Raw genomic sequence first — 13,472 nt, 5'->3', positions numbered from 1 at the left:
GCCTCCTGGGCATCACCCCCACCACCTTCCTCTCTGTGAGCAGTTGCCCCCTTGTCTGGAAGGAGTGGCAAAATCAGGTGGCCAACCAGGTGGCCTCCAGAGCGGATCACAACTGCTGGCCCTATTCCCAGGGTGTGTCCAGGGGACCACACCATTCTGTTCTCAGCATGAAGTGCCCAGTCCTGAGAGTGCCTCCCAGCCCAGGGCCATGAAGAGCTGCCCACCACCGTGGAGAACCGTCATCCTGCCACATGAGACTGGAAGGACCCATGGGGCTGAGTTCCCAGCCAGAGCAGTCTCCCAGAGCAATCCCTATTCAATTCCCTCTGGCTTTATTGAGAGGAAAGGCCTGGTCTTTTTCTGTCAGGTCTGAGAGAGGCCTGGGTCCCTGGCAGGAACACCCCTTTTCCAGGAGATTCCTGCATTGGAAGCCACATGCCAAGCTATCTGCCGTCCCTCCCTGGGTCCCTCTGAGCCGGCACACAGCCCTGGAGGGTCCAGAGCTCCTAACCTGAGGGGAGGGTCTGCAGGCCTTCTGAGTGCCCTGGGGGTGGAGCCTGGGGTGGAGCCCTGAAGGCCCCACCCAGGAGGGTTTGCTCTCACCCTGTGATGAGGGAAGGGCTAAGCCCTCTGCAAATGCTCCTAGAGGCTTCTGGAAGATGACACCTTCCAGAGCCGGAGCAGTGAACGCACCCGAAATCATGGAATGTCAACCTCTGGGACTTAGAGGGGGGCCGGTAAGGGTGGTGGCAGGTGGAAGCAGAGCCAGCTCCCTCTTGAGGCTCTCTCTGAACAAGGCGGGGAGCGAGGGAAGCCGCAGGACACTGACACTCGGGTTTCTCCCTGGAGTCATGGACCCTTCAGCCACCAGCCCGGGTGCCAAAGGTCCCCTCCTCTCAGGGCTCCTGCCTCCATACAGCTGCTTCCATCTCCTCCCTCCCCTCATCCTCGGGCTCGGGCCCAGCCAGGCTGCATGAGAGATGAGGCTGGGTCAGGTGGTCCTCAGGGCCCTCCGTCACCACCACCTGGCTGCACCCAGCCCGGGAGCCCTTCCTGTCTGTCTCTGTCTGCCTGTCTGTGTCTCCGTCTCTGTGTTAGACATCGTGGCAGCAGCTCCGGCCCCTGGGCGCTAGCAAGGGGTTGTCTCAGTGGGTGCGGCCAGAAAAGGCCCACTGGGATGTCCCTGTGGGGGCCTGGGGTCCCATGTCATCTTCTCAGAAGGTTCCCAGAGGCCAGCAGAGTGGCTGTGCTGGGTACAGGCCGTTGCACCGATCGCTTCGGGACAGAGCTGGCAGTTTGGGGCAGGCCTCAGGGACCGAGGGAGGGTGGTTGGTCAAAGCCCAAAGCTGAATGGGGCAGACAGGGTCACTGGCTGATGCCCTCAGTGGAGGGTCCACCTCTGTTCCAGACACCCATCCTTTTCCATCCAACTGCCTTTCCTCCTTCATTCCAGGATTGTCGGGGTTTTGGTGGGGGGCGCTGGGACGACGGTGAGAAGCTGTGAACTCTGCTTGGCAAGCCCAGGCTCTGACCCTTGACAAGGAAATGGTGTCCAGGCCAAAGAAAGACACCTGAGGTCATTTGGTACACCTCCCTCAATTCACAGAGGGGGAGGTAGGCCCACGGAGGGGAAACCAAAAGCGGGCGCCGGATAATGCTCAGGGCTGCACATCCGGTCCTGTAACCCCGTGGCCTATCTGGGCAGCCACTCAGACTCCCACCTCCTCCCTGGGCAGGGGCAGAGGAGAAGCTGGCGTCCAGGGCCTGCCCGGTGCCTTCTCCTGGGGGTTCCTGAGCCCAGACTGACTGGTAAAGCCAGCTACAACACGAGCATCATCTCAGCATCTCTCTCCTCCACACCCCCGTGACTGTGGCAGAGTCCCCTGGGTGCTCAAAAAAGAGTGATTACTTGGTGCGGGGGGGGGGGGGGCACACAGTATGGGAAGGAAGGAGGCTCCACGTGGTGGGCATCTGCTGTCTGCCAGGCACACTCCACTGTCACTCTACATGTTTCCTCATCAGCTCCTCCCAGCGTCCCCGAGAGGTAGGTATTACTTTACAGTTGCAGAAACTGGGGCTCAGAAGGTTAAGAAACTTGCCCAAGAGCACGCAGCTAACAGGTGGAAGAGCCCAGACTCAAACCCAAGGCCATCAAGCTCCTACACGTGCTGGTTCTGTTCTGCCAGAGTGGAGCAAGCGAGGTCTCTGGAGTCCTGAGACCTGGTTCCACGCGGGGCTGTGCACTAGCTTGCAGTGTGGCTTTGACTGGTTGGTTCGCCATGTTGGTGAATGGGAGCATCCCTCCCATGGCATCCCGTCACCTGATAATCTCGTCTAATGGCATCATCAGCACCAGGGCCGGGAGTTAGAACAGAAGCAGGAAGACCCTGGGCCTGGTGGGCGTGGATTACATGGTCTGTGAGGTCCCTTCCAATACTTTGCTTCTGTGATGAGAAGAGCATTTCCCACTCGTGGTTATTACGCACCCGTTGTGTGCTCAGCATCTAACTTGGTTGAGTAGAGACCCGAACCTTCCAGGCAGAACAGGTACAACAATAATGTCATAGCCAGAATGAGCAGTGTGCATAGTCCCCTGGGGTCTGGGATAGTCAGGGGGTGGCGGGCTGGTCTCAGAACCTCAGAGGATATTCAGTTTCTCTGGCCCTTGGAAGACCCCAGCTGCCTTTCCCACCCCCTTGACGTCCTGCTCAGGCTTTGCCTGCTCACAACAGTGAGGGCAGAGGCCCACGATGTTGGACGGGGAATGTTGGGGACCCTCCGGCCCTGGAATGACTGGAAGTTATGGCTCTGCTCTCCATTTGGCCACGAGTAGAAGATCCAGGTTTCCGTCTAGTTAACGGAAGAAGATCTGACTTGGGAAGGATGGAGTCACAGCCTAGGACCAAGGGAAGGAAAGAAAGAGCTTCTCTCCATCCTTGCCGCCCTAGACCTGCACACCTCAGGCGATCTCAGCTTAAGGTTCCCTTTACCCTCTCAGCAAAACCCTAAGGTCCCTTAAAATTCTCAGAATGATTAAGAAGCACCCTTCGGTTCATCCATGGGCCCTCTCTCCCTATTCACCCATCTATCTACCCATCTATCCTCCTGTTTATCCATTTCTCCCATCCTCTCATCCGAATAGTTTGTCTTCTTATCCATTTATCTTCCCATTTATTTTCTCATCTGTTCCTCCACCTCTCCCATTTGCCCTCCCACCAATCCATCCTTGCATTCACTTGCCCATTCTTTTATCCTCCTGTCTGTTTGTCCTCCCATGCATTTGTGTGTGCTGCATCCAGCCAGCTATTCTCCCGCTCACCCGTGTCTCCTCCTCTCCCATTCTCCATCCTCTCATATGTTTATTGATCCATTTTCCATCTATCCTTCCATTTATTTTTATCCTCCATCTGTCTATCCATCTGCTTATCTACTCATCCAGTATCCCATCCTTCTGGCCAGCTCCTTCCCGCTCATCCTGTTCATCACTCCATATTTCCTCTTACCCACTTATCCATCCATCCATCCATCCATCTCTCTATGTGTCTCTTCTTGGAGTCCATTCTTCTCTCTTCCATCTATCTGCTCAAACTTGCTAACTGATAAGATTAGTGAGACAGAACACCTGACTCAAGGAATTTACAATTTATTGTATGAACTACCATATGGAAATGCAGCAATCTACAGAGCAACAGCGAGCACATCACAGTTTGGAGGTGATTGCTGAGCCCAAAGGAGCATCCTGAGGCATCTGGCCTGCATCCTTCTGGGGCAGGCTGGAGGCCCTCTGCTGCGCCTTCAAAGAGCAAGCCTGCCCACAGGGCTTCGTGGCCTGTGAAGTGCTGTGCGCACATGGGGGAGAATTGGTGTCGCTATCTTTCCCCTGATTTCCACAGAGCGGCCACCTCTGCTCTTCAGCCCACTGGGGACAGAGTCAGCCACACCCCGAGGGCTTCGTAGGCTTGGGGAGGGGCAGAGCCTTAGTTCGGCCTTCCCTGCACGCACCACCACCCCCGGCTGTGTCTGCACGGCAGTGACCTTGGAGGCCCGGGAAGGGGACATGACTCTCTAAGGAAGTCAGGATTTGGGCCCCAGCCTTGTGGCTCCCAGGTCCGGGTCTAGCAGATTTCTCTACGCCCTCTGCCCTCTCTCCATTTCCAACAGTAACTTTGTCCTGGTTCCTCTTCCCAAACCCTAAGATTCTGCCCTGTGGGCTGCCCTAACGGTGTCCTCAGCTGGAAGGGCATCCTCAGTACCCATCCCCCATGCTGGGTTAATGGGAGCCCTGATCTCATCCCGGTATTTGAGATGGCCCGGAATCCTGTTTGATGAGTGTCACCAGCTCCTGGGCCCAGAGTTAAATCAAAGGCAGGAAAAACTTATTGCACATGACTTGTCTTTTAATTTCGTTTTGGTTTGTCTTTTTAATCAGCATCTCACTTCTTCATTCTACCCTTTGTCCCCTCACACCCCTCCCCCACCCTCCCCCAGCTCCTCAGTGCCATCCTGCACGGGGTCTGTGGCTGCACATCCCACCTGAGCACCTGGGCAGAGGGACGTCCCAGCACCTGCCAGCCAGGCGCCGCCCTGGGCCCCTGCCCTCCAGCCGAACCTGAGTCTGTTCTCATTCCTTTCCAGGGAATCTGACTAAGCATATGAAGTCGAAGGCCCACAGCAAAAAGTGCCAAGAGACGGGGGTGCTGGAGGAGCTGGAAGCCGAAGAAGGTAATGAATGGCCAGCTCCCGCCTCCCCCTTCTCCCTCCTCCCCATCTCCCCTTCTCCTCCTGCCCCCCTTGCCCTCCCCTTGCTTTCTGTCCTCCTCTCTGCTCCGCCTCCTCCTCTCCCCGTTCTGTGCCCTCTCCTCTAGTTTTCCCAACTGCAGGGAGACAGAGGTTAAATTCACAGGATGACCGCCCCCACCCCCTAGACTTTTACAGTGCGTGCTAGGAGTCGTAGCTGTGGTGCATTAAGGTCTGCCAGGCAGGTGGAGCGCCCGGCACCCCGTGGGTGCTCAGTGAATGTATGGTGAATACATTAACACATGAGTAATTACAGTCAACATTGATTGAGCACCCACTCTGTGTCAGGCATGCTCTAGACACGTGCCATGATTATCTTGGCAAATTCTCACGATGACGCTGTGAGGTACACACCCACACTCACACTTACACACTCTGGGCATGAGCCTGACGCCCGGGCCTTTTAGAGCTAGAGGTTTTCAGACAGACCTGACAGCCCCATGTCACCTCCCAATCCCATCCCCTATCCCAGCACCGCACCCTGACCTCAGTCCCCCGTTAGCAAGATGAGAGCCACATTAGAGCCAGTTTCTGAGAAGACAAGGCAGTGTGAGTGTGGCTGCGCCCTGCCCAGCCTCAGCATCCAGGGAGGAGGCCAGAGGGGCTTTTTCGGTAGGTAGATGAGCGGCCAGAGGTATTCCTCCTGCACTGGGCAAACCTTTGACCAGATTCCCTAAAATCAGAATCAAGAATTACAGTGTGACAAGGAGACGTGTGTGTGTCTGTGTCTCGTTTGTTTTTGTTTTTCTGATTTGGGAATGTATCTACAATCTTACAAAAGAGTTAGGTCACATTTCCTTTTAGGTGAAATAAATCACCTTTATTGAACAGAACACAGTGAACTTGGGGCTTTACCCCCAAAAATGAGGATGTGGGGTTACCATTCTTATCAAAAAAGCACATCAGGCCATTTACAGATGTCTCACTGAGTCCCCGTAACTGTGGTAGAAACTTGTGTTGCCCCGTTTTCAGTTGAAGACATTTAGTAAAGCTCAAACAGGTAAAGGCAGTTGCCCGAGGTCAGACAGAAACGCTGGCTGCAGTGCCTGGTGGGCTGGATGGGGCAGCTGCACCCAAGCCCAGAGCCCTCCCTGGGTGGGAGGCGGGCGTTCCGAGCACTGCACCGGGGGTCCACCGAGGGACCCTGAGCTGTCCCTGCCCCTCTCCCAGCTTCATTTTCCCAATGAGGCCAAAAAGGATGACCTTATTTGAGGATGAAATCAATGCATTCATTCCAGAAATAATTACTGAACACCAGACCCGTTCTAAGACCTGTTCTAGGTGCTAGAGATTCTGCCATGAATAAAACATAGTTCCTGTCCTCGGGAAGCCTGCATTCTACAGGGGAGCTGGGCAATGAACAAATGTGGAATAGGGCAAGGGTGATGAGTATGAAGCAAAACATCCGTGAGGGACTGGGAAGCTTGGGGAGTGGCCTCTCTGTTCGGTGGTGTGAACAGAGAACATGAGGCGAGGTGTCAGAAAGCCAAGTGGCGCCTGGAGAAGGGCTCTCCCTGCAAAGGGAACAGCAGGAGCAGATCCCCTGAGGGCCAGAGTCGGGCGGGGGTGGGAGGGGGAGATTAAGTCTGAGAGAGCAGTGGCTGTGAAGGCCAAGGGATGGACTTGGCCGCCTGGTGGAGCCACGCCCTCTGCCGTTCCCTGACTCTGTATGCAGAGGATGGCCGGTAGGGGGCGCGGCTGGAGGCAGTGATCCAGGCTGAGCACGTGTTGGACTTGGGTGGGCCGAGGGAGGTGGGGAGACGTTGTCGGATTCTGGATACATTCCGCAAGTAGAGCCGAAGGGGTTTGCTGACGTAGTGGGGCGGGGAAGCATGAGGGAAAAAAAACAGCCAAGGATGACTCCGAGGTTTATGGCCTAAGAAACTGGAAGGACGGAGTTGCCACTTCCTGCGATGAGGAAGGCTCGGGGAGGAGCTTGTCTGTTAGTCGCGAAGTGAAGGTTGGGAGCACAGCTTAGGAACGATTGCCTACGGGCGGCCGGGCGGGCGCCGCAGCCCCGCCCCTGAGGTTGAGGAGGTTGAGCACCAGCGCCACCGTGTGGCCGGACCCCCTCGGCGCCCCAGCGCGCTTCATTCCTCCGGTCCCAGGCCACAGAAAGGCGGAGCTCTGTGGAGCCTTGACAGTGAGGGGCGTTGGGAGTGGGCCGTCCGGCTGGGGCATCCCATAGAGCCCTGAGCGAGTCCAGATGTGGGGGGCTTTGCGAACCCTGTGCTGGGCAAGGGACCCTTGGCTTCCATCACTCCTGCTGGGTGCCTGGGGCAGGCCACCGGCCCTCTCTGCCCCTCAACTTCCTTATCTGTAAAAAGGGACATTAGGATCCTTCCTGGTGAATATCAGGAGCCGCTGGTCCTGACTCTGACTAGTAGCACCACCCCTCTGACCTTGAACTGCAAGATGAGATGCTCTCATTGCTGCCTGTCTGCTGAGGTTGTGAGGTACTTGGGATGAGAATAGCTAAGGTTTATTGGGTACTTACTAGGTGTCAGACCCTCACAATCCTCCCAACAGCTTCATGAGGTGGCTTTTATTAGTCTTACTCACATTTTACAGACAAGGAAACTGAATACAGAGAGAAAAACTAAATTATTCAACATTATACAGCAAGGAAGGGGTGGAACTAAGGTTCAAACCCAGACCATTTCCTGCTTCTCAATGCATAAAAACATTTTTAAACTGGCAGCGTCATAATGCAAAGGTTGTAAACCTTAGTCCTGGACTCTCTGGGTGATCTTGGGGAAGCACTTGCCTGCTCTGGGCCTGGATTTCTCCGCGTGTAAATGAGAGGTGAGGCGAGGTGAGCTCTGGGGCCCCCCTGCTAAAGTCTTAGGCGGGAAAGTAAATGCGTGGGGCAAAACTTAGAGATGTTTTGCACCCCCTTGCCATCCCTACTCCTTTACCAATCCCCAGTCCCTTCCCCACTCTCACTGTTCTGCTCCTGGCTGCCAGGAGGCCATGCCCTTGGCCCCATGGCCCTCCCTTCACCTGCCAGCTCCAGCTCCACCCCATAGTTTTTGACCTACATCCTCTTGAATGCCGACTGTCATCCATTGCATGCATCTTACTGCTGTGTGTTGAGCTGTTTGAAAGCACAAGTGCTGGGCTTTCTACCCCCAGGGCAGCTCTGCATGGTGGGGTCCAGAAGCCTGGTTGCACCAGTGGCCTGAGTCAGCTGTGTGTCCAGCTCTCTTGGTCATTAGTTGAGTGGGTACTGACATGAGCTTAGTGTTGGGCCAGCAGGACCCAAACCCTCAGGAGCCTGCCAAGTGGGCTAGATGTTAGCAGAGCTCCCCCTGGAGTCCTGATTGCTGCCGATTTCATAGATCCCCAAACTAGGCCTGTGTCCTGTTAGCGGTGACCCAGCTGGTTGAGCTGCCCCACCAAAAGCCAGACCAGGAGGCTGGTATTTCAGAGCTCCATTACCCCCCAGCTGGGAGCACCAGGGGTTCTGCAAAGACAGTACCTTCTCTGGACATGAGTGGCTGAGGTGAGGCCCTGCTCTGCTGCCAGCCTGAGGCCAGCTTAGCCAAACCCCCAGAGAGGCCAGGGCCTGCCACCTGCCGGATACCATTGTATCAGCCAGCAGCAGCCTAGCCACAGTGGCAGACGTGTATGTAAACTGACCATGCCCAGTGCTGCTGGACTGGCCACCAAGACTGCTGTGTCCCAGAGTAATAGATTTCTTCATGGATGTATTAAGAGTGACTATAATTAGATGAGTCCTTGCTGTGTGTCAGGAGTGTGTTTCCTCCGCCTAGCAAACCCTGTGAGGTGAGACTGTCAAGTTCATTTGACAGAAGGGGAGACTGAGGCACAACAGGGTGACTTAACTTGCTCATGGTGGAGCCAGCACTGAAATACTAATGAAAAAAAAAAAAAACAAAGAAAAGACCTATCTTGTTTGCTATGGTTCAATCCCAGCCCTACTACTTACCTTACCTGGACAAGTGACTTCAACTCTCTCACCTTGGTTCCCCGTCTGTAACGTGAAGATAAGAATAGTGCCAACCCGGCGGAATTATTTGAGGACTAAGTGAATTAACACATGCAGGCCCTAGAACTGAAGCTGGCACATGGTAGATAGAAGGTAATTTTTGCTGTGGTTATTTACAAAGCGTTCCCATCCTCTCAACGATCTTGTGCCACTGCCGTGGCTGTCAGGCCCAGTTTGCAGACTGGGACTCTGGGGCTTAGAGCAGAGCAGCCTGGGGCTGGCCCTGACCTCGGGTCTCCCGTGTCTGCCCCTCAGGAACAAGCGATGACCCGTTCCAGGACTCGGAAGGGCGAGAGGGCACAGAGGCCGTGGCGGAGCACCAGTTTTCAGACCTGGACGACTCGGACTCAGACTCGGACCTGGACGAAGATGAGGATGAGGACGAGGAAGAGAGCCAGGACGAGCCATCAGGACCGTCCTCGGAGGCACCCCCGCCCGGCCCGCCAGCCACGCTGCCGGCAGACTCCTCACCTGTTCAGGGCCCCCAGCCCCCACATGCCACCTCTGGCAACCAGGCCACCAGGAGCAGCTCAGTCTCAGAAGCCGAGCGCTTGGCAGCCGGCAGCTGCTCCATGTCCAGCCAAAGCATCCTGTGCCTCCCCCGGCTGGGACCGGCCCCACCGGGCCCCATGGAGAAGGACACAGGCTCGGCCCTGAGCTCCAAGGCCGTGTCCCCAAGAAGGCCATGGTCCCCGAGCAAAGAAGCAGGCAGCCGCCCACCACTCGCCCCAAAACACTCACTAACCAAAAGCGACTCGTCTCCCCAGCGACATTCACCGGCCCGAGAGCCACTGGCCTCGGCCCCGAGCCCACCTGGCCCCCAGACGGGCCCTCTCTCCCGTGGGTCTCCGAGACTCGAGCTGTCTCCTCTCACCCCCCACCCCCTGGGTAGGGAACTGCCCCCCGAATGCGAGGGCACCACAGACCCAGGCCCGCACAGACACTCGCCCACGAGGAGATGGTCTCCAGGCCAGGCTGAGTCACCGCCACGGTCAGCGCTGCCAGGGAAGTGGGCCTTGGTGGGGCCGGGCAGCCCCTCGGTGGGCGAGCGCGGCCCAGGCTCAGGGCTGGCCCCAAGGGCTCTCTACCCACCTGCGCCTCTACCTCACAAGCTTCTCGGCAGAAGCCCAGCGGAGACCTGCACCTCCACATGGGTGAGTTCCCGTCTCCGGGGTGGCTGGGCCGCTTCTCGCTGGCAGGTGGGGGGCTGTAAGCTCACACCTCCCTGAGGCCTCAGACCTGGAGCTACACCCCTGCCAGCTCAGCGGTTACCAAGAAGACGTGTACTGGGCACCTCCTATGCCAGGCACTGTGCTGGGTGCCTGAAACCAGTTAGTTTAGTGTCCGAAGCAGCAGAGCATGAACTCTGGAGCTGGACTACCCAGGATTAAAACCAGGTTCTGCCACTTACGAGCTGTGTGGCCTTGGATGTGAGTGTAAATACTTGTGCCTCCTCCCCCCGCACCCCCATCCCCATCCCCATTTCCACATATTCTTTGAGCAGATGGCAGAGCTCAACCCACATCATCACATCTCCAGCATGACTGCCACCAGCACCCTCAGAGTCACCGCAGCCAACACCACCCCTGTCATGCCATCAGCACTGTCACTGTCACATCACCACTGCCACCTGCCATCATTACACTCCAGCCACCCCATCAGCTTGATCACGGTTGTCACCGTATCACCATCACCACCGCTGTCATGATCGCCAGCACTGACATCGTTATCACCGGCCGCTTACCGTTCCCCTCTCAACACCTTTTCTGTCACCAGATTGTCATGACCCAACGCTGCTGCTCACCACCAGCAGAGATTCAAGCTCCAGGGGGAACAAGAGCTAGGAATCTTAACTTGATTTTTAATTTTGGGGTCATGTGAAAATTCCTGGAGGTGGGAGAAGGCCAAGAGCCTGGAGTGGGAACTCATATTCTAGGGTTAAGTTGGGTCAGTACCATTTGAGGAACAAGAGAAACCGCAGAACCAAGACAGAGGGCCAGGTGCATAGGGGTCAGCCAGGCAGCCCCGTCCTCAGAAGACAGACAAGCTGGCTGGAGGCAGGGGACCATGTCCTGAGTGTACCCATGGTCACCGTTCCAGAGAGGGCACCCCCACAGGGCAACACCGTAGACAGGGGTTGGGACTTGGTTCTGGGCCAGCTCAGCCAGGACTTGCTCTGTGATCTCAGCGAGCCCCCTCCTCACTCTAGGCCTTGGGGTCTCCATGTGCCCAGCACATCATCCTCGCCTTACTCTGTCTTATTTTCTGACCCCAGCAGAAGGCCGAGTCGCCAAGTCCCTCCTGTTCACCTGGCCCTGCTCATCCTCTCTTCTCCCGACCCTTCTCCACCCCCCATGACTTCCACGGCCACACCCCGGCCCGGACAGAGGAGAACATCTTCAGCCACCTGCCTCTGCACTCCCAGCACTTGACCCGCGCCCCGTGCCCCCTGATTCCCATCGGCGGGATCCAGATGGTACAGGCCCGGCCGGGGGCCCACCCCACCCTGCTCCCCGGGCCCAGCACGGCCTGGGTCAGCGGCTTCTCAGGGGGTGGCAGCGACCTGACGGGGGCCCGGGAGGCCCAGGAGAGAGCCCGCTGGAGTCCCACCGAGAGCTCATCGGCCTCCGTGTCCCCCGTGGCTAAGGTCTCCAAATTCACACTCTCCTCGGAGCTGGAGGCCAGGGACCACCCCAAGGAGAGGGGGAGGACGAGCAGGGGCCTGGGCAGACCTCCCGACTGGGAGCCCCGCGCAGCCGAGGTGCCCGCAGAGCCCGTGCCCACGCACAGTCCCCGCACCCCACCCGAGGCCTCGCCCCGGCCACCCCAGGGCCGCCGGGCAGGGTCCCGGAGCCCCCGCCTGGAGTCACCGCGTGCGCTGGCCAACCCCTCGGCCTCCGCCACCCCGCCGCTGGACCGCAGCAGTTCCGTGGGCTGCCTGGCCGAGGCCTCCGCTCGCTTCCCAGCCCGGAGGAGGAACCTCTCTGGGGAACCCAGGACCAGTCAGGGCTCCCCCGAGCCCTCGGGAAGTGGGGGGCCTGGGGCACCTCCACACCAGCCCGAGGACCGGGGGCCCCGGAGCACTTAGCCTCTCCCCGACCGCTTCAGCATCTGGCTTCCGGTGTTTGACAACAGACATTTCCAGCCGACTTCCTCGGATCATCTTGCTGTCACGGGCTCCCTGTCCCATCTGTTGTTCTGTCCAAGAAGCTTCTGCTCAGCCCCCGTCTGTCGTATCTTCCCACCATGTATGCAGTTACCTGTGCCTTTTTCTGTGACCTTTTGTTGCTTGAAAAGATACAAACAACACACACACACACAAACATTTAAAAACCCCACGAGGTATTTGAGGCTGTGAATATTTAGGTGGGGCTTCACCTTGGGCCACTGTGGTCAGCAGCCACCCCCCAAGGCTGGCAAGAGGCGGTCAGTTGCTAAGAGAAAGGGGAATGCACTGAAGCAGAGAGAGAGAAAAAAAGAAACTTTAAAAATATATATAATTAAATGTAAAAGCAAGCACTCCTATGTACAGTTGTTTATGGTTCCTATTTATTGCTGCTTTATCCCACCCCCAGCTAGTGGCCTCCCCCGGCTGCCAGCAGAAGGGCCAGCAGCCTGAGGCAGAGGGACAGGCAGGGAGACTCCACGGGCAGGCCCAGAAAACTCCGACTTTCTTTCTCCTAGGACTTCAACACAAAATACTTGGAACGGGTAGGAAGGTAGGAGCTGGTTGGTTCCCCAGGACTCCCAGACGTCCAGGTGGTCTGTGTCACGATCCCATCCTGGCACTTGACCGGTAGACAAATCCCCCTGCCCCCTGGCCCAGTACCTCTGCTCCTCACCGCACCCTCACCCTCTGGGCTGGGAAAGGAGTTCCTGACCATCCATCTCCTGGTTCCTGAGCACCTGACCTCGGCCTTGCTCTCAGGGTCCCAGCCACTGGCTGCCGTCCTTGTTCTAGAAACTACCCACAAGGCTGAAGTGACAGGGCCCAACCCCTGGGGGTCAAGATCCAAGGTGCGTTGCCTTGCCATTCCTGAGGCCAGGCTTGGGCTTCATTTTACATTTGGTCCCTGGGGTACAAAGGGCCCTATTTCCTCCATGGCTGGGCTTTTCCAGTGCTGAGCACTGGAAGTTTGCAAGGACTCATTTCTGGACCACTTTGCAGCAGGACTGGTCCCCCTGTCCCCCTCCCACACACCATCAGGCCTCCACTGCCCCCAGGAAGTACCCAAAACCATGACTGGTGGGAACTGCCCAGGCCTCCTATTGGTTGGCTTAAATCTCTTTTAAAAAATAAAATTAAATATATATATATAAACCTGGAAAGACAATGGTGTTTGATATTTTGCCCAGCCTCCTATTGTCCAAGGTCATTTGAATTCTTCTCCAAAGCAATCAGTAACAGCTAGTGCCTCTTTCCTCATCCCCATCTCCTCCTTTACGAAGCTGCCCTGTGTTACCTGGTGCAAAAGCCTGCTTTGTTAAAAAAAAAAAAAAAAGACTAGAAATTAAAATCCCAAGTTGAAATATGGAACTTGAACTCTAGCATGTTTACCCAGCCCTGGGATGGGTGGGGTTTTCCACAACATCCAGAAATCATTTTCTTTAGTTTCTACCAGGGGGAGAAAGCACAGGGACCACGGTCATGGCCCAGCCAGGC

General features: G+C 56.7%; 1 protein-coding gene across 2 annotated transcripts in view; it reads left to right on the top strand.

The window, feature by feature from the left end:
* HIVEP3 (HIVEP zinc finger 3) overlaps positions 1 to 12,996 on the top strand; it is a 129,766-nt gene extending 116,770 nt beyond the window's left edge. The window contains exons 6-8 of one of the 2 annotated variants that reach the window (XM_060089630.1): positions 4,636 to 4,722; positions 9,065 to 9,963; positions 11,088 to 12,996. In XM_060089630.1, the coding sequence (XP_059945613.1) occupies positions 4,636 to 4,722; positions 9,065 to 9,963; positions 11,088 to 11,897 (1,796 nt within the window). In that variant the 3' untranslated portion in view covers positions 11,898 to 12,996. Of the gene's footprint in view, positions 1 to 4,635; positions 4,723 to 9,064; positions 9,964 to 11,084 lie in introns of both variants that reach the window. The other variant, XM_060089629.1, reaches the window with a different exon arrangement.
* Positions 12,997 to 13,472: the final 476 nt, after the last annotated feature.

This window comes from Mesoplodon densirostris, chromosome 2, assembly GCF_025265405.1.
Source record: "Mesoplodon densirostris isolate mMesDen1 chromosome 2, mMesDen1 primary haplotype, whole genome shotgun sequence".
Lineage (NCBI taxonomy): Eukaryota > Metazoa > Chordata > Mammalia > Artiodactyla > Ziphiidae > Mesoplodon > Mesoplodon densirostris.
Note: the sequence above shows the minus strand (reverse complement) of the source record. Positions and strands in the feature narration are given on the sequence as shown.